At 33.9% G+C, this 21,695-nt stretch overlaps 1 protein-coding gene across 2 annotated transcripts; it reads left to right on the forward strand.

Annotated features, from left to right (window-relative positions):
* Positions 1 to 1,572: 1,572 nt before the first annotated feature.
* LOC143228189 (uncharacterized) lies at positions 1,573 to 20,427 on the forward strand. Of its 2 annotated transcripts, none has more exons than XM_076459493.1 (5): positions 1,573 to 1,682; positions 15,753 to 15,860; positions 16,386 to 16,464; positions 16,749 to 17,156; positions 20,332 to 20,427. In XM_076459493.1, exons 2-5 carry the CDS (start codon positions 15,765 to 15,767, stop codon positions 20,397 to 20,399), a joined length of 651 nt encoding a protein of 216 aa, XP_076315608.1. In that variant the 5' UTR covers positions 1,573 to 1,682; positions 15,753 to 15,764; the 3' UTR covers positions 20,400 to 20,427. The 2 variants fall into 2 exon arrangements, with proteins under 2 accessions (XP_076315608.1, XP_076315610.1); XM_076459495.1 differs by lacking the exon at positions 1,573 to 1,682 and adding an exon at positions 10,871 to 10,957.
* Positions 20,428 to 21,695: the final 1,268 nt, after the last annotated feature.

Below are 21,695 nucleotides of genomic sequence, written 5' to 3' on the forward strand. Positions count from 1 at the left end.
TTACCCTTCTTGTATTTGAACATTTAATGGTCAGAGCTTCCCTCCATTACCCTTCTTGTATTTGAACATTTAATGGTCAGAGCTTCCCTCCACTACCCTTCTTGTATTTGAACATTTAATGATCAGAGTTTCCCTCCATTACCCTTCTTGTATTTGAACATTTAATGGTCAGAGCTTCCCTCCATTAAACTTCTTGTATTTGAACATTTAATGGTCAGAGCTTCCCTCCTTTACCCTTCTTGTATTTGAACATTTAATGGTCAGAGCTTCCCTCCTTTACCCTTCTTGTATTTGAACATTTAATGGTTAGAGCTTCCCTCCTTTACCCTTCTTGTATTTGAACATTTAATGGTCAGAGCTTCCCTCCATTACCCTTCTTGTATTTGAACATTTAATGGTCAGAGCCCTCCATTACTCTTTATGTATTTGAATATTTAATGGTCAGAGCTTCCCTCCACTACCCTTCTTGTATTTGAACATCTAGTGATGTTGCCCTCCATTAAACTTCTTGTATTTGAACATTTAATGGTCAGAGCTTCCCTCCATTAAACTTCTTGTATTTGAACATTTAATGGTCAGAGCTTCCTCCATTACTCTTTATGTATTTGAATATTTAATGGTCAGAGATTCCCTCCATTACCCTTTTTGTATTTGAACATTTAATGATCAGAGATTCCCTCCATTACCCTTTTTGTATTTGAATATTTAATGGTCAGAGCTTCCCTCCATTACCTTTCTTGTATTTGAACATTTAATGGTCAGAGCTGTCTCCATTACACATCTTGTATTTGAACATTTAATGGTCAGAGCTTCCCTCCATTACCCTTTTTGTATTTGAACATTTACCTGTCAGAGCTCTCCTCCATTACCCTTCTATAACTGGAATATTCTACTTTTGCTAGATTGGTTACAGATGTTAAATGTTTTCATATTACTTATTGATAATTTATATTGTTCTGAATATGATTCTATGACATTATTGGATAATGATGTTATTTTTATGTATTGTAATCTTTAATATGGTTTTAAGTGAGCTTATAATGTTTTATGTGTATTCCTTATATGGTAGAAATGGCAGAGTGATTTCTTTTTTAATTTGTAATGATATTTTTCCATATATTATTGTGTTTCAAGTATAAATTTTTATTTTAGGTTGAGTTAATTCAAACAACAGAAGAATTGATGAAAGAACCTGAAGAATGGAAATCTAAGGTGTGTTTTATCACAGAAATATTTTGATAATGAAAAGAAAGGTCTTATGTAAAGTAATTTCAAAAAATAATGATAGACTAGAAATTGTTAAATCCAAAACAACATTCTAAGTAGAACTTACCTTGAAAGTAAGAATGAAAGTGACTGGTTAGTATTTCACTTTAATTAAAAAAAAAAATCCGTCATGTGTGATATATATATATATATCAGGATAAAGGTGATAAAATAAATAGACATGTATACTTGTGTTCATGAGGTTATTAAACAGCAGTGTTATATTTAAAAGTGATACATGAATTCTGAACACTGTGATTAATTCATTCTTACATTTTTCAGCATGAAATATTGTTGGCAAATTGTCAGACAATGAAGGAACAGTCTGAGTTAAAAATTGCTAGCCTGATGAAGGTGATTCAAGAATTTCAAGAAAATGCAACTGATACTTCTGGGAAGAGAGCTTTGAAAATGAGGTAAAAGTTTAAATTTTTATGAAATACATATGAAATTTAGAAATAACAAAACTTTGTAAACCCTTGTAGAAAGTGTATTTACTTTTTGTATCTAACAGGTGCCTAGTATTCCAGTCTTCAGCTTACCATGACAACTCTGTTACCATACCTATCCATGATCCATCTTCTCCCCAAGGATCTTCATAGGAACCTGGAGAGGTTTCCTGGGGAAGTCTTCTCACTTTTCATTTCCATGCTGTCCTACCTGTTGTCTTCATCTCTGTCCCTGCAAACATGATTTTGTTGTTATTGGGGCCTTTATTGTCGTGGCCCTGACTCCTTATTTAATGATGTTGCTCACACGTTGTACCACCCATCTTTCCTTCCATTTCTCATCTCTGCCCTTATCCTCATCCAAATAAACCTCAATGCCTAGTGTGCACTCTTCATTGTTATATTACCTGCATGACTTCCTTGAGAGTTTTCATTCCTGTTTATTTATTCCCTGACAGCTGTCTTCCTCTCAAGATCTTTCTCCATTTATCCTATCAAGTTGTATTTTCAAGACAGCTGGTGTGGGTATTTAAAGTCCATAACAGCATTTCAACCTTCTTAGATCATCTTCACATTAACAAAAAACTTTGTAACTGCCTTAACCTGAAGACGATCTAAGAAGGTCGAGACATTTTTCTGTACTTCTCAGAGTATTCATTCACTACTTTTCATTGTTCCTAAGAAACCAGGTATTGACAGCAAGTAACTGACTTAATTTACCTTTAGTGCTTCACCACACTATCAAAATTTACCATGAAGTCTTTTCTCACCCTGAGTTGAGCATTTTCCCTGAGGTTTGAAGACCAAAATTGGATGTTCCTCGTGCTTACTAACACATCCCATTTTGTCCATCTTTGGGTGGTTTACTAATTCTGGGCCTTACCCTTCAGGCTTGCTTCCACACCTTATGTGTTTTTTTGAATAGTCTGGGCTTTTACAAATTATCTCCATGCTCTGGATTTGTGAATTCTTTATTACATTCATTATTGACTCCTTCCAATTCTTTTCGAGAATAAATCAACCATTCATACTCCCCAATTCTTTACCCCAACACCTCTCCTGTAGTGGCTCAGGTGAGCTAGTTGATCAAATTGGAGAAATTATTCTTTCAACCCACTCAATATCTGGTCCATCTGGGAGTCCTTTTTCTGACACAGATATCAATCTTGCTCTGCCTTCTCCTTTACATCTTCATTCAGGGGAACGTTTGGTTTGTCATGCCTTCTCAGTTCAATCACTTACTGCTCGTAAGGTTCTATCACTTTTAGCAATGTTGTCCTCTATGAGTGGGCTGTTCCCTCTTAGTTGTATTCATATGAGGTTCCCTTAATGAACACTTAAAAAATTATGGAATTTTGTGTGGAATCCTCTTTCCACCCCCACTTCCCTTTCTTCTTCCTTGCAAGACAACTTGCAGTGATGGCTGGAAAAACCCCATATGTCAGCAGGCATGCCATTTCCTCCCTCATGTCTGGATCCTTTCTTTGATACAATCCTATAGGAATGAGAGGGCATGGTTCAGTCACTTGCCTTTAGGTTATTGGTCTACAGATGAAATAATTTGGAAGATCAGTGTTTTTTTACTTGTAACCATATATCTGTCATTGCATTACTTCATTCTTACCCTTTATTGACTAGTGTTGGTTCATTCAGACAATTCTGTAGAGGTGGCAGATATCAAACATCAAGTGGAACCTGATCTATTGTAGCAGGTCCACCCACATAACATTCAACTTGTAGCATGTAATATGCCAGGTTCTTTCATCCTTGTTGTAGATTGTTTTTCAAGCTCTCACCAGATCTGTCTTACAAACTGAGCATTTGATTCACTTGTTTGCCATCAGTGGGTTTTTTCTCAAGTAAATTCCTTTGCCATGGGCATCCATACCAAGTTACCCATTTATGCTAACCATGGGCTTAGGCATTGTTGTCTTTAGCCAGGATTAGTCATGCAATTATCTTTAATGTGTACCCTCCCATCTTATTGCTTCATTGTGTGATTTTTCATGTCCACATAATTCCTTTTTTGGTCCTCCTGATTACTCCATATTGGCCAGGTCAACCTTGATTTTCAAGGTTAAATTGACTGCTTCTATCTCTCTTCCACTTTCTCCCTTTTTTTTGTTAACTCTTGTTTTACATCCAAACCCACATGTCTTGCATTGTTACACTTGCCTTTTATCCTGTCCTAGATGAGATAATCTGGTTTTACACATTGAGTTGCTTTCTTGTTAGCTAGTTTCATATGGCCAGCCTCCATAATAGTATACCAACACAAATAGAAAGTCTTCCACCATTGGTCTTCTAATAGGTATTTCCTACTGGCAAACCTACTGTGGCTCATGTGGTGAATTTTCTCACCAGGATTTTTTTACCATGGGTCTCAGACTCTTCACTTTTCAAATATTAGATTGTATTGTCCTGTGCCTTCATTTTCTCTCAGTACTGTAGGATTATTACTTCCCATGTTTTTACAATAAATGCACCTGTATTCCTTCTGGATTCATCATCCTCCCAAATTGAAGCATCATTGTGGTCCTACATTCCCTTCCTTTACCTCTGTTTGAACCACTTGTATTTTTTGTTTCATCATTCCTTTACATCATATTTCCTTCTTTGAGCCTGTGGACATCACCAGTAGGTTTTGTTTGATGTGTCACATATCCTTTATCACCCTACCAATCTTCTCCTTTATTCAGATTGTTCCTTTCTCCCAAGACCTACCTCAGCAGCTCGAGAGTTGTTCATCCTTTTCCATATTTCCCTGTTTCCATCTTTAGCCTTGACCATATATCGATAGGCTTCTTCGTCCAGTCAGGGCCCTTTATTGTTATACTGTCTGTACTGCTACCTTTCAGTGCCCCTCAGTGTGGATTCCTGTACATGGTGAGGGAATCTCTCAGGGAAGGTTCTGTTCTTTCAGGTTACCTCCTCTGGGATCTTAACATCCACCCACATGTTTGCTGTGTGAGGCAACCAGTGTAGGGGAGGGGAGGATCCTGGTGGTTGAGGGGTCCAACCCTTACACACCACTTTGGCCTTGAATTCCTGTAGACGGGTAGCCTTTGGGTGCCCCCCTTGGGCTTGAGTCAACCGAGTACCATTGTTGGAAGTTCTCAATGAGTATTGTGGACATTGTGTCTGATGCTGGTGTTTGGGTATAGTGCTCATGAAACCCTGGGATTGCTGCAATGTCCTTGCTTGACATTGTATTGCATCCCCCTCATAGGTGGGTGGGGTCAGAGGACACGAAATTTTCTTTTTTTCCTATGGATCCTCCTACTAAAATTAAAATAAAATAGTGAAAAAACAGTCAATTGGTAAATGACCACATCTTGAAGACTCTGATCAGCAATCTTCAACATCTGTACCACCAGTTGTACCTCATTTTCTCATCTACATTTTCTTTCAGAAACACCTTTAGGGCAAATGTCCCCCTTTTTTCTTCAGAAGGGACTGGAAGGACTTGCTGGCTCTCCAAAGTCAGTAAAGAAGCTTCAATTGGGAGACATTGGTTTAAACATCCACATCCCAACACATTGAACTTCTCTTGAATCCAAAGGCAATTGTGGATGTACCTATTGAGGTTACACCTCATGCTACTTTGAATTCATCACTAGGAGTTATTGTTGAGAGGGATTTGAAGAATGTCCCTGAGTCAGAGATTCTCGCTGGTTTCTCCACTCAAAGAGTTTCTGGAGTGAGATGAATCTCCACTCTCAAAGAAGGAGTTACACTGCCAACAGATATCCTTGTTTTGACATTTACATCACCACAAGCACCTGCCACTATCTAAAGGCAGGTTATCTAAATTGCAGGGTATGGCCGTATGTTCCAAACCCTCTCGATGTTTCCAGTGTCAGAGGTTTGGTCACTCAAAGACATCATGTTATGGTTCCCTTACATGTGCTTATTGTGGTGGCAAGGACCACGATGCCTATGAGTGTGAAAGCGAACTCACGTTGTGTCAATTGCATTGGTTCTCACCCTTCCTACTTTTGTTCTTGCCTTAAATAGTTGGAGAAAAAGAGGTGCAGCTTTTGAAAATGACTCATAACATTACTTATTGTGAGGCTCGAAAATTGTTGTCCGCTACTTTATCTCAGACATATGCTGCTGCACTTCATTCCACAACTACAGTGGGAATGCAGACAGATCTCTCTGTGCCTCCAAGAGAATCGTTCTCAAAACAAATGAAAAGCCTTTTGACCTCCATGGTTAAAACAGTTGATGAATCAACTTCACCCATCTCTGTTCCTCCCATACATTCCAACAAACCCCAAGATCCACATCCTTTGGTTCCAGGTACAGGCATTTCTATGGATACATCTTTTCTCTCATCCCAAGATGCAAAACAGTCATTCGTTTGCATCCTCAGTCACTGGAATCCCCTTCCAACAACAAAGACCTACCTAATCGACCCAGGGCAGGATCCATGGAGGTTGATAGCCCTCCTTCAAATAAGGACAGCAAGGAAAAAGATGTGGTTGTAAACAAAAGGGTTCTCCAGCCAGTTTGCCAACACATCATTAAAATGGCCACCTTGATACAATGGAACTGTTAAGGTTTACAATCTAATCTGGATGACATCAAAACACTGATTGCTTCCTACCATCCTGTATGTCTTTCCTTACAGGAAACATTTCTGAAACCTCTCGATACAGTCACTTTTCAGCAGATTTCTCTGTACAGAAATGACAGGCTGTGTGATGGACAAGTATGTGGAGGGGTGGCACTGTTGGTTGATCAGCATGAGCCCACCCTGTCTTTGTCACTCAACACCCCCCTTGGAGTCTGAAACCATCCGTGTTTCCTTGGTTTATACCAGCACTGTTTGTTCTCTCTACCTGTCACCTGGAAAGATATTTGATCAATCAGACCTTGATACTCTCATTGAACAGTTGCTGTCTCCCATTCTAATCCTGGGAGACTTTAATGGACATCATCCCCTCTGGGGAAGTGCTGTTATTGATAGGGAGGGGTTGCTCTGTAGAGCGTATGCTCTCTGATCACAAGCTTTCTCTTTTCATTACTGGTTCTTCCACTTATTTTCATGCACCTAGTCAGTCCTTTACTGCTATTGATCTCTCAGTTTGCTCCTCTTCATTATTCTCCCATTTTTCATGGAGGGTTGACAATAATCCACGAGGCAGTGATCATTTTCCTATACGTTTGAGATGGACTGGCCGTGGTCGATGCCACCCAACCCACATTCCCCCGGTGGAAGCTGGATGAGGCAGACTGGTCCGCTGTTACTGCTCTCGAAGAACTTGATCCTGCCATTGTCTTTTAGTCATCTATAGATGACTGTTTGTCAGCAGTAACTGACTGTATTATACAAGCAGCTCCTCAATGTATTCTTAACACTTTGACACGTTTTCCACTGTATCCTCGTTTGTAGTGGAATCCTGCATGCCATATCCGTAGATATCCTTCTCTTTCAAACTCAACCAATTTCCAGAGGACCCGTGCACATGTTAGGTGGGTAAGACGTCAGAGCCAGAAGGAATCTTGGATTAAGTTCACAACTGGCATATTTTCTACCACCAGTTCCAAAATCATATGGGACGGGGTTTAAAAGGTCAGTGGGCACTACACTTCTGTCCGCCTATTGATCTTACTCTCTGATAGACAAGAAGTAGCTGATATCCAGTGCATCGCTGATACCCAGATGAAAGCTTTTACCAGGTATTTAGCACTTCTGCTTGTTCCTCCACCTTCTTGGCTATCAAGACTCAGGCAAAGTGATCATCTCTTTCCTTTTGAAATGATTGTCTCTGTGACTATAATCGTCCCTTTACACTGGTGGAACTGAAACTGGCCCTTCTTCTGTCTTGCAGTACATCTGCTGGACCAAATGATGTACACTATGACATGCTGCACCAGCTGTCTCTATCTCTTGCTTCTCTTGATATTCTTCTAATTGTTTTTAACCAGATCTGGCAGGATAATGTTTTTCCTAATGCCTGGTGCCAGGCTATTATCTTTCCTTTCTTTAAACCTTGGAAAGATCCCAAGATTCCTTCAAACTACTGTCTAATTGCTTTGACAAGCTGTCTCTGTGAGACCTTAGAGAGGATGGTTAATGCTCGTATTGTTTGGTTCCTCGAATCAAACAATCTCCTCTTGTCCACCCACTGTGGGTTCCAATGACAGCTCTCCACCATGGACCACATTGATGAGACTTGAAACGTCAATCAGAGAAGCCTTTCTCAAATGACAACATTTTGTATCAATATTCTTTGACTTTGAGAAGACTTATGATACAACATGGAGGTATGGCATTTTGCAAAACCTCCATATATATATATATGTATGGATTACGTAGCCATTTACTCAATTTTATTAAAAAATTTTTAATGGACAGGAGATTCCAAGTTTGTGTGGGTTTGATACTTTCCCGTTCTTTTCTACAGGAACTTGGAATCCCTCAGGGCTGTGTTTTGAGTGTCACACTTTTCAGTATAAAGATTAATGCCATCACTGAACAACTCCCTCTCACTGTTTTAAACAGGCTCTATGTCAAAGACTCACATCTCATGTCAGTCATTGAACATGAGATATATTGGCGGCAACTACAAACTGCCCTCGATTATGTACTGAAGTGGACCACAGCAAATGGCTTTAATTTCTCTCTCTCTAAAAGCGTTTGCATGCACTTTGCTGCCAAAGAGGTATTCACCCTGATCCTGAACTCTGTATCGGTGAAGTTTTGCTGCCTGTGTTCCCTGAGACCATGTTCTTGGGGCTTATCTTTGACCATAAGCTGACCTTTATACCACACATAAAGCAGCTATGGGTCAAATGTACAAAAGCACTGAACATTCTCCGTGTCCTCTCTACCACCAGTTGGGGAGCAGATTGATGTTGTATGTTAAAGATATATCGTGCTCTTATTCGATTGAAACTCAACTATGGATCACCAGTCTATGGCTCTGCCAGACCCTTGGCCTTAGAGATGCTTGACCCCATTCATCATCAAGGACTTCGACTCTGCACTGGGGCTTTCTGCACCTCCCCAGTTCAGAGCTTATACGTAGAGTCTCATGAACCTTCTTTGCACCTTTGCCGTCAGCAACTGTCTTTACTATATTTTTTGAAACTTTGTTCCTTACCAAAGCATCCCACCTGGGGTTGTGTTTTCCTTCCTCGGTGGGTCATACTTTTCAGAACAAATAATTTGCCATTGCTCCTTTTGGCTTTTGTATCCAGGTGCAGTTGGATGAATTGAGTCTGTCCTCGGATAACACTGCTGTATCCATTGGTCAGCCCATCCTACCATGGCTTATTACAGTCCACAAATGTGACCTTTCTATATGTCATGTGAGAAAAGCAGATACTCCTGATTGGAAGTGCCATCTTTTATTTACTGAACATCTTTCAAACAATCTTTCCATTTCAGTTTATATGGATGGTTCCAAATCAGGTGACTCTGTGGGCTCTGCCATGGTTTTTGTGGTTCAGTAGTTGTATGCAGAATCCCCTCTACAGCTTCTGTGTTCACTGCTGAACTGTACACCATTTGCTCTGAATCATATTGAAGCTAAGCAGTACTCCAACTGCACTATTTATACTGACTCACTTAGCTCTCTACTGGCCCTGGAACCACTTCCGTTGGTTCACACCCTGATCTTGCTGATATTCAAAACCGACTGGCCCATTTCTCTTTAACACCTACTTCTATCCAGTTTTTCTAGATACCGGGCCACATTCGTATATGTGGAAATGACCTCAACAATACTACAGCTAAATCTATCTGCTCTGACACTATCACAACTGTGCCTGTTCCATAGGTATGGAATATGATCCTGCATTCAAGGCTATTCAATTACCATTATGCTACAGAAAGTCCTTTACAACTTCTCTTACCATAGTTTCTCTCTTAACATTGTAGGCTGGATGTCAACATTAGTTTTATTCTATTTATGTTTTTACATGCTGTTTTGTTTTACCTTCATTTCCTTTTATGATTTTTACTACACCTACTTTACTTTTACCTTTTTACTGGATGTTTGGCGCAGATAGCCTAGCTGCTTTGTGCCATAAAACACTAAATCAACCAACCAACCACAATTTGTGATCTTTCACCTTCTACCCTTATAAATTGGGTCTGCCTTTTGGTTAGATTGGCTTATTCTTCCATACCTTGTGCCAGATTTCTTCCTATCAGATCTGATACCTCACTTTCTCCCTTCTTGTTTTTGTCATCTTAAGGAGATTCTATAGTCCAGCACATGAATCACTCCTAGTCTGTTCATCTCCCTCTGTTTTCATCAGTAATGGTTTCCTCTTCATTGGGGTCTTATGTACCACCTGTGGCCAATCCTCAAATGTTGATGTGACCCTAACTGGTATAGTTTTATTCATAGATTCTTTCTTTCAGGGGCCTTAATCTAGTTCTTTATCATATGAATCCATTTCATTGGCAAGTGATGCCTGACCAGGTGTCCTTTAACTTCAAATAAGCAATATACATCCTTGTTGACTTATGGTTTCTTCCATGGCTTTCCAATTGAGATAAGGTGTTCCACAAGATCATTTAACAATTAATTACCTTACAGTATCTGTTCTGAACCACACTATCCATGGAATACATTGGTAAAACACAAGAGGATTGCTGCCCATCCTGCCATGCCTTGAGAGAATAACTTGGTCCAGTTTGCTTTTCAATATAAGGTTTCATTGTCACCCATTACACTGTCTCCAGTGGTAACATTCATCCATCACCTTGCTACCCTTCTTTCCCCAAGCGGAGTATAAAACGACTTACAACTTTCCAGTTCTAAACTACTGAAGTGGTTGACTATGGAGACACCCTCCAGAATGGGTTCCTTGAAAAGATTACTATAATTATTCAGTTGAAGTAGGGCAGTGATGTTCTGCTGATTTTGAAGAGACATAGCCTCTAGAGGAGCTTAGCTGTCACCTTACGGGATGGCCTCCTGATACCATTTATACAACCATGTGGGTTGATCTTACCAGATGACATGGCCTCCTGATACCATTTATAGAACCATTTTAATATTACATTATAATAATATATAATAGATGTTATACATGGTGGTAAGACTGTTTAACTCTTTTATTTTTCTTGTGGGCTTTTTTTTCTACATATGTTACAAAGTTTTAGTGAGTTCCATTAACATTTTTATTAACTCTTTTCAGCATAGGCTCAGTCCATGAGACCAACCTCGTAACCATCTTGTGCTTGTTATAGTTTTCATGCTATAGCTTTTTAACTAGTAAGTTTATTTCACAAAATTTTGCAGCTTATCAGTGAACATTACAAGACTTTCATACAAAACAATCAATCTTTTTATCAAATTTTTAAAGTAATATGCTTTCTTTCTTTTTAACTGTTGTCTATCCAATGTGCAAAGTAATTTTGATTTTAAGTTTAAAAATACTTCTTTGCATCAGATAATTTTCAAATTTCACCTGTAAAATCTTTAATGTATGGATAATTATTGAGCATTTTACATTTTCACTATGCATCTCTATGTTTGGTTTAACTGACCTCATAACCACCATAAAAGATTAGGAAATAAATATAAATTATGCTTGTTTCATTCTATAATGACTGCAAATTATAACACAAAAGCACAAATGTTTAGTCTAAATCTCATAACATTATACATTTATATATGTTTATTATATTGACCTTCCAGCCATACATGGCTAACATTTTAAAAGTTGCAATAACATGATGCACTCTTGTTACCATAACTAAGAATACATAACTTACACTTACAAAGTGACCTGAATTGGCTGTGTTTTAGTGGACTAATTTTACAGAATACAGTTTTAGTTATAATACATTATATACATATAATTATTACCATTTATAAACAACTTCTTAGACTTATTTTTTTGAAAAACTTACAAATAATTCATTGTGAAAAAAAATTAACGTTAAGTGTTGTTGACGGTGATAAAGGATACATGTTAAAACAAGAAATAAAATCATTATGTGGGTGTTCTTTCTTGGTGTCAACAACATAACGTTACATATTTTTTCACAATCAGTTAGTCCAAGCAACTCAAAAGTATTTTGTGCATTATATTAATTCAATAGGGTAATGTATGTACTGTACATTTTCCAAGTGATTTACAGATATTATGACTGATAATTATAAATAGATATATACTGTTGTGTTTAAAATTACTTAGGATAATAAACAAATATAGCTTCATGTTACAATTTAAATAAAGAAGGTAACTTAGATATTTCTTTTGGTTGTTATAAGCTCAGTCAAATTAATCAACCTTTTGTTGAGTTAGGTTGGAGAAAATAACTGATAAAATAAAAATTTTTACTGAGGAGAAATATTTGAAATTTATTTAGATAGTTTTAGAGATTATGCAAAGGAAACTAAAGATTTCTCAGATTAAGAAAAGTATTTTTTATCTTAACATGAAAATCCCTTTCTCTCAAACAAGTCAACACTTTGACTTCACGTATTCGTGGAGAAAGTTTTAGTGAAAATACTTCAAAAGAAATTTATGATTCTGTGTCTACAAACTACTCTTAATAATTAATGACAGCCTACAAAATTTTTGAAGATATGCAAAACATTTTATAAGTTATAATATGGAAACTACAAAGATCTGTTTGGGTTACAAAGTAGGTCATTTTGACTGAGTCTGAAGCTGGAGAGTTAACATTGATAATAATACAAAGAATAGAGAGCTTTTGTTAAAGTACATTGTAGTAAAGCTGTAAAATTCATAGCAATACATAAAGTTGAGACATTTTGATTTAACAAATAGTAGTAAGCTGTGTAACATTGATAAAAATAAATGTAGAAGAGGACATTTCTTTCTAATAAGTGGTAGTAAAACTGTGTAACATTGGTAATAATGCATAGAGTTGAGGACATTTTGTTGTAATACATGGTTGTAAAAATGCAAAATTTATATTATATAGAGTTGGGACATTTTGTTCTAATAAATGGTAGTAAAACTGTTACATTGATAATGATATATAGAGTACAGGGTGATGTTTTGTTGTAATAAATGGTTGTATAAGTGTGTAAAATTCATATTAATACACAGAGTAGGGGATATTTTGTTCTGATAAGTGGTTGTATGACTGTAACTGATGATAATACATAAGGTAGGAATTTTTTTGTTCTATAAAAATGGTTGTTTAACTGTGTAACATTGATAATAAGACATAGAGTACAGGGTGATTTTTTTCTAATAAATGGCTGTAAAACCATAATACTAATGATAATACATAAGGTAGAAAATGTTTGTGTTCTGTAAAATGGTAGTTTAACTGTGTAACATTGGTAATAATATATAGTGTAAGGGATGTTTGTGTTCTGTAAAATTATAGTGTAACTGTGTAAAATTGACAGTAATGCATAGAGTAGGGGTTGTTTGTGTTCTGAAAAATTGTAATATAACTGTAAAATTGATAATAATGCCTAGAGTATGGGATGTTTGTGTTCTGTAAAATTATAGTATAACTGTGTAAAATTGATAAAAATGCCTAGAGTAGGGGATGTTTGTATTCTCTTAAATTATAATATAGCTGTGTAAAATTGATAAAAATGCCTAGAATAGGTGACATTTGTGTTCCATAAAATGGTAATGTAACTGTAAGATTGATAATAATGCCTAGAGTAGGGGATGTTTGTGTTCTGTAAAATTATAGTGTAATTGTGTAAAATAAACAGTAATGCAAGAGTATGGGATGTTTGTGTTCTGTAAAATTTTAGTGTAATTGTGTAAAATTGATAACAATGCCTGGAGTATGGGATGTTTGTGTTCCATAAAATGGTAATGTAACTGTAAAATTGATCATAATGCCTAGAGTATGGGATGTTTGTGTTCTGTAAAATTATAGTAAAATTGATAATAATGCCTGGAGTATGGGATGTTTGTGTTCTGTAAAATTATAGTATAACTGTGTAAAATTGATAACAATGCCTGGAGTATGGGATGTTTGTGTTCTGTAAAATTATAGTATAACTGTGTAAAATTGATAACAATGCCTGGAGTATGGGATGTTTGTGTTCTGTAAAATTATAGTATAACTGTGTGAAATTGATAATAATGCCTAGAGTATGGGATGTTTGTGTTCTGTAAAATTATAGTATAACTGTGTAAAATTGATAACAATGCCTGGAGTATGGGATGTTTGTGTTCCATAAAATGGTAATGTAACTGTAAAATTGATCATAATGCCTAGAGTATGGGATGTTTGTGTTCTGTAAAATTATAGTATAACTGTGTAAAATTGATAACAATGCCTAGAGTATGGGATGTTTGTGTTCTGTAAAATTATAGTATAACTGTGTAAAATTGATAACAATGCCTGGAGTATGGGATGTTTGTGTTCCATAAAATGGTAATGTAACTGTAAAATTGATCATAATGCCTAGAGTATGGGATGTTTGTGTTCTGTAAAATTATAGTATAACTGTGTAAAATTGATAACAATGCCTAGAGTATGGGATGTTTGTGTTCTGTAAAATTATAGTATAACTGTGTAAAATTGATAATAATGCGTAGAGTATGGGATGTTTGTGTTCTGTAAAATTATAGTATAATTGTGTAAAATTGATAACAATGCCTGGAGTATGGGATGTTTGTGTTCTGTAAAATTATAGTATAACTGTGTAAAATTGATAATAATGCCTAGAGTATGGGATGTTTGTGTTCTGTAAAATTATAGTATAACTGTGTAAAATTGATAATAATGCCTGGAGTATGGGATGTTTGTGTTCTGTAAAATTATAGTATAACTGTGTAAAATTGATAATAATGCCTGGAGTATGGGATGTTTGTGTTCTGTAAAATTATAGTATAACTGTGTAAAATTGATAAGAATGCCTAGAGTATGGGATGTTTGTGTTCTGTAAAATTATAGTATAACTGTAAAATTGATAACAATGCCTGGAGTATGGGATGTTTGTGTTCTGTAAAATTATAGTATAACTGTGTAACATTGATAACAATGCCTGGAGTATGGGATGTTTGTGTTCTGTAAAATTATAGTATAACTGTGTGAAATTGATAATAATGCCTAGAGTATGGGATGTTTGTGTTCTGTAAAATTATAGTATAACTGTGTGAAATTGATAATAATGCCTAGAGTATGGGATGTTTGTGTTCTGTAAAATTATAGTATAACTGTGTAAAATTGATAACAATGCCTAGAGTATGGGATGTTTGTGTTCTCTAAAATTATAGTATAACTGTGTAAAATTGATAACAATGCCTGGAGTATGGGATGTTTGTGTTCTCTAAAATTATAGTATAACTGTGTAAAATTGATAACAATGCCTGGAGTATGGGATGTTTGTGTTCTGTAAAATTTTAGTATAACTGTGTAAAATTGATAACAATGCCTGGAGTATGGGATGTTTGTGTTCTGTAAAATTATAGTATAACTGTGTAAAATTGATAACAATGCCTGGAGTATGGGATGTTTGTGTTCTGTAAAATTATAGTATAACTGTGTAAAATTGATAAAAATGCCTGGAGTATGGGATGTTTGTGTTCTCTAAAATTATAGTATAACTGTGTAAAATTGATAAAAATGCCTAGAGTAGGGGATGTTTGTATTCTCTTAAATTATAATATAGCTGTGTAAAATTGATAAAAATGCCTAGAATAGGTGACATTTGTGTTCCATAAAATGGTAATGTAACTGTAAAATTGATAATAATGCCTGGAGTAGGGGATGTTTGTGTTCTGTAAAATTATAACTGTGAAAAATTGACAATAATGCATAGAGTAGGGGACATTTGTGTTTTATAAAAGTGTAGTACATCTCTGTAATAGTAATACATAAGAAATGTTTTGTTCTATAAAATGGTAATATAACTGTGTAATATTGATAATAATACAAAAGTTAGGGAAGGTTTTATACTAATAAAAGTATGTAATATGCAAAGAAGGAACTTTGGAGTCTAATAATTGGTGTAGTTTCTTAATTGTCTAGGTGTAACTGAAAGTACTGTAGACATCTTAATAGCTGCCTCTGATAAAAATACTAGAATATGGTTCTTTGATATCTTATAGCTGAAGAAAGTGATGAATACAGTTTACAGACTGTTGCAGGCAGCTTTTGAAGAAGATGAGCAGTATACTCGGGACGTTATACTGATGACATTACTCAATACAATTAGGGTAAGTTTTTAATTACGTTTTACACTAGAATCCTCATGACAGAAATGACTAAACAAATCTTGATTGTGGTATATTAATAAAATAAACCACACTCCATGGGTTTCATACTCATAACGTTACTCAGCACAGTTAGAAGTCGTTCATTATACAGGGGTGTCCATAAATTATTCACCTCATTATAAGCCTTTATAAATTCTTTATTATATGAGCTATCTTGAAATTGTTTGTGGCAGTTAGTAACACAACTCAAGAAATGTTTCTTTTAATTCAGTCAACTTACACCTTAATGTTCTGGATGTTACCATCTTGGCTCACATGCTTTTAGCCTTAATGTTCTGGATGCTACCATCGGGCTCACATGGAAGTTTACTGAATTATTGACTGAACTGTGACAGTTTACTTAATTGAAACAAAGACTTATAACGGGGTGAATAAGTTATTGACTGGCTAAGCAAACCATGATTATAATATTTCTCTGAGTAAAAATGCAAAATATTTTATGTCTGAATTAATTTAAATTTTCAGAATGTAACACTGGAAGTAATTCAGAGCCGGAGAAAACCAATTCTTGTTGAACATGAGGCTGTGGATGAAACAGACAAAGGTGATTTTGATGCTATGTATACTAGTATAAGCTTAAGTGATAATCTAACCCTTCCTTACAGGTATTACTGAATAGGTATCGACTATATCTTAATTGATGGACACCATGTTCTTTCCCAAGAACATGTAATTTTTGTTTATAATAACTACTGAAACTTCAGGAAACTGTTTATATTCACAAACTATTATCTGATTTTAAAATTGGTTGTGAAATGCATTCTGTTGGGTTTTTCTTTTGTTTGTTTTTGTTTTTAACATTTATATAAAAGCAGCTGTTATTTTCAGGAAAAGCTCCATTACCTCATGTAGAAAAAGAAGAGAACACAACAGATACAGCTTATACAGATACAAGGAATGAAAAGGAAAGAGAGATGGATCATGAAGTTGACCCCAGAGATTCTAATAACCAAGTGTCAGATGAGATAGTATCTGACCCCACAGATTCTAATAAGCAAGTGTCAGATGAGATAGTATCTGCAGAAACTAACTTTAAGCATGATGATGCTGAGCACAATGAGTTTCAGACTGACAAAAATATTGATGCAAATGATTCATCTCCTCAGGGTAAGGACAATAATCAACAGAGTGATTCTGTTTCTCACGTATGTGATAACAGCATAAAACAAGGGGACACTGACAAATTTGAAGATACCATCGAGGGTACAAAAGAAACTGAGCAACATATTAAAGAAGGTAATAATAATAATAATGTATCTAAGGGCAACATATTAAAGAAGGTAATAATAATAATAATGTATCTAAGGGCAACATATTAAAGGTAATAATAATAATGTATCTAAGGACAACATATTATAGAAGGTAATAATAATAATAATAATGTATCTAAGGACAACATATTAAAGAAGGTAATAATAATAATAATAATGTATTTAAGGACAACATATTAAAGAAGGTAATAATAATAATAATGTATCTAAGGGCAACATATTATAGAAGGTAATAATAATAATGTATCTAAGGACAACATATTAAAGAAGGTAATAATAATAATAATAATGTATTTAAGGACAACATATTAAAGAAGGTAATAATAATAATAATGTATCTAAGGGCAACATATTATAGAAGGTAATAATAATAATGTATCTAAGGACAACATATTAAAGAAGGTAATAATAATAATAATAATGTATTTAAGGACAACATATTAAAGAAGGTAATAATAATAATGTATCTAAGGACAACATATTAAAGAAGGTAATAATAATAATAATAATGTATCTAAGGACAACATATTAAAGAAGGTAATAATAATAATAATAATGTATTTAAGGACAACATATTAAAGAAGGTAATAATAATAATAATGTATCTAAGGGCAACATATTATAGAAGGTAATAATAATAATGTATCTAAGGACAACATATTAAAGAAGGTAATAATAATAATAATAATGTATCTAAGGACAACATATTAAAGAAGGTAATAATAATAATAATAATGTATTTAAGGACAACATATTAAAGAAGGTAATAATAATAATAATGTATCTAAGGGCAACATATTATAGAAGGTAATAATAATAATGTATCTAAGGACAACATATTAAAGAAGGTAATAATAATAATAATAATGTATTTAAGGACAACATATTAAAGAAGGTAATAATAATAATAATGTATCTAAGGACAACATTATAAAGTTCTATTAGGTTGAGGAATAATTCGTGAGCATTTTTAAATAATTTCATTCAAGCATTACATGCAAGACTATACAATACTTCAATGCATGAACACATTACACCCAAAACATTTATTATGATACTTTATTTCATGTAATACCTAGGTATATAGTATGCATTGTTTTAAACGAAATTGCACGAAATTAAATGCGAAAAGCAGATGGTGTCGAAAATGCTCGATTTTGTCCACTTGACATTCCATTTAATGAGCTGAAAATGAAAGCAAAAATTAAAGACATATGAAAATCAAACACACCATCTATTAGAGCAAAAAATTATCTACCAAATGATATGAAACTTGAAAAAACGCTCACGAATTATTCCTCAACCCAATACATTCACAAGGAAGAATTTCTTTTTAGTTGATTTTTGAGGCATGGTCCATCTGCATTCCTTTTGTTATGACCAATGAAAGTGAACATATTGCATGGAGTAAAGTAAAAACAATTCATGAGATAATGTAATTTTATGTGAGGGAATGTAATCTTTTTGACAGCTTTCTCTGGAGTGAATGTTATTTTATTTTATTATTTCTATCACTGATTCCGTTGAAAGAAGTAAAACATCTGTGGCTTCTAAATAGTTGATTAATAAATATAGGAATGCAGAGAGATGAAACTTAACGTGAACCACATTATAAACATAAAACCTTACTGACAGAATAATAACCAATTGTTTATATATACATTTAAATAAGCAGAGTATAGTTCTGAAATGTATCATAAACCGATTTTCACTCAACTGTATTTATAGTGTAAAAGTTTTGCTCCTTCAATCTTTAAAACAGTCTGGTTAAAACCATGATGCTCAGAACTTGTATGATGCTTGGAGATAAAAATCTTTTTGAAACAGAAGTTGATAACATTAATTATATAGTTAGAAGAAATTTTGTTCACTAGAACCCAAAAACTAAATTATCCATGTCTTACATAATGTGTTTGAAAGGAAACTGTTACTTTAGTCACATTCTGATTAGGCACTGTTTCATACACAATTAAAATTATCAAAGATATGTATATACAAGTTATTTAAAATGTTTGTTTATAACTGAATTTTGATTGAAAAATCTCATTAACTTTAAAGATAAGCAACATTCACCGTATTCCTTGCTAATGGTATACAAGTTTACTCACCAGGGTTGCAACAAGGGATATATTGAATCAACCATCAGAAGACTCTGCAGTGATTAGATGAACACTGTAATGTTACAGCCTGCAACACTTGTCATATTACCAACTGCTGTATAAACAAATGTGATGTCTCTAACAACAGTATTTTATTTCCATGAGTAGAATCTCTTGACATTAAGCTAAGTTGACTCGCTCTTAACTTGAAATAAGTGTGCTACCAATACAGGTTCAGTTGTAAGGAACAGAACATGAACATTAAGTATTAAGTGGACTGAAACATTGGGAGATTTGTACTTCTATAATGACACAAGAACTGTAATAAAACATGAATCTTAATGAACTTCATTCTCAGTTTTAATGTGATATGAAATTATTTATATAAATCTAAGATGCAACTAAGATCCACTAGTGTGTGTGTTGTAGCATTATTTGCATGAATTCATAGCTAGAGTGAGTTATATGTCATAATTTATATACATCCACTATGATATCAATCTAGAGTGAGTTGTGTATTTTAACTATAAATCTACTATGATATAGAGCTAGAGTGAGTTATATGTCATATTTTATATACATCCACTATGATATAAATCTAGAGTGAAATGTGTATTTTAACTATAATTCTACTATAATACAGAGCTAGAGTGAGTTATATATCATATTTTATATACATCCACTATGATATAAATCTAGAGTGAAATGTGTATTTTAACTATAATTCTACTATAATACAGAGCTAGAGTGAAATATATATCAAAATGCAAGAAAAGCTTAGTTTGGGTTGAAAATATTTTACGTGAAGGAAGAACAATGTTTGAGACCTTCTTGGGTCATCGTCAGGTTCAGAAGAAGGTCAAAGCGTTTGTTTCGCTCTTCAAAAACATTTCTCAACCCATTTTTCATATATCTCTACAAGTGGGTTTTCTCGACATCACTGAGAGCTAGAGGTGAGTTGCATACCTTTATTTATATAAATATACTATTACAGACTGAAATGAGTTCTTACCCTTTAAATTATTATCTATTGCCACTCAGGAGACAACAAAAAAAAGATGAGCAGAAAATATTTGAAGATCATATTAATAGCAGTAGAAAGCCATTAATGGATGGGTACCCAACCAAGAAGATATGGTAAGTGTTTTAGTATATATACATATATACAGTGAAATCCCGTTTTAAGCGTGTACCTGAGGATCTTTTTTAAAACATGCAGCATATTTTGTTTGCTTGGCTTAATAATTTATGGTTATATATTATTTTCTTATGGATACAACATTAGTTTAAATATTTACGAGAAAGAACATTGGGATATAAATTAAATCTTTCCAACAGAACATTTGATGTTCTGAGTTGTTTTAAAAATGATCGTAATCAATATCTGTATATTTCACATTGTTCTTAGTTTAATATCTTAAAGAGACCCTTTATCATTTAATGGTAATCAGTATCTGTATATTTCACATTGTTCTTAGTTTAATATCTTAGAGATCCTTTATCATTTAATGGTAATCAATATCTGTATATTTCACATTGTTCTTAGTTTAATATCTTAAAGAGACCCTTTATCATTTAATGGTAATCAGTATCAGTATATTTCATGTTGTTCTTAGTTTAATATCTTAAAGAGACCCTTTATCATTTAATGGTAATCAGTATCTGTATATTTCACATTGTTCTTAGTTTAATATCTTAGAGATCCTTTATCATTTAATGGTAATCAGTATCAGTATATTTCACATTGTTCTTAGTTTAATATCTTAGAGATCCTTTATCATTTAATGGTAATCAGCATCAGTATATTTCACATTGTTCTTAGTTTAATATCTTAAAGAGACCCTTTATCATTTAATGGTAATTAATATCTATATATTTCACATTGTTCTTAGTTTAATATCTTAAAGAGACCCTTTATCATTTAATGATAATTAATATCTGTATATTTCACATTGTTCTTAGTTTAATATCTTAGAGACCCTTTATCATTTAATGGTAATTAATATCTATATATTTCACGTTGTTCTTAGTTTAATATCTTAGAGACCCTTTATCATTTAATGGTAATCAATATCTGTATATTTCACATTGTTCTTAGTTTAATATCTTAGAGACCCTTTATCATTTAATGGTAATTAATATCTATATCTTTCACGTTAATCTTAGTTTAATATCTTAAAGAGACCCTTTATCATTTAATGGTAATTAATATCTGTATATTTCACATTGTTCTTAAAGAGACCCTTTATCATTTAATGGTAATCAGTATCAGTATATTTCACATTGTTCTTTGTTTAATATCTTAAAGAGACCCTTTATCATTTAATGGTAATCAGTATCAGTATATTTCACATTGTTCTTTGTTTAATATCTTAAAGAGACCCTTTATCATTTAATGGTAATCA

Source organism: Tachypleus tridentatus, chromosome 10, assembly GCF_004210375.1.
Source record: "Tachypleus tridentatus isolate NWPU-2018 chromosome 10, ASM421037v1, whole genome shotgun sequence".
NCBI lineage: Eukaryota > Metazoa > Arthropoda > Merostomata > Xiphosura > Limulidae > Tachypleus > Tachypleus tridentatus.

Bases quoted from the DNA above. Each gene is read 5' to 3' on its own strand.
- LOC143228189 (XM_076459493.1), top strand. From the start codon at position 15,765: ATGAATACAGTTTACAGACTGTTGCAGGCAGCTTTTGAAGAAGATGAG. The intron at 15,861-16,385 runs GTAAGTTTTTAA...TTAAATTTTCAG, and splicing joins CATTACTCAATACAATTAGG to AATGTAACACTGGAAGTAAT. The intron at 17,157-20,331 runs GTAATAATAATA...ATTGCCACTCAG, and splicing joins TGAGCAACATATTAAAGAAG to GAGACAACAAAAAAAAGATG.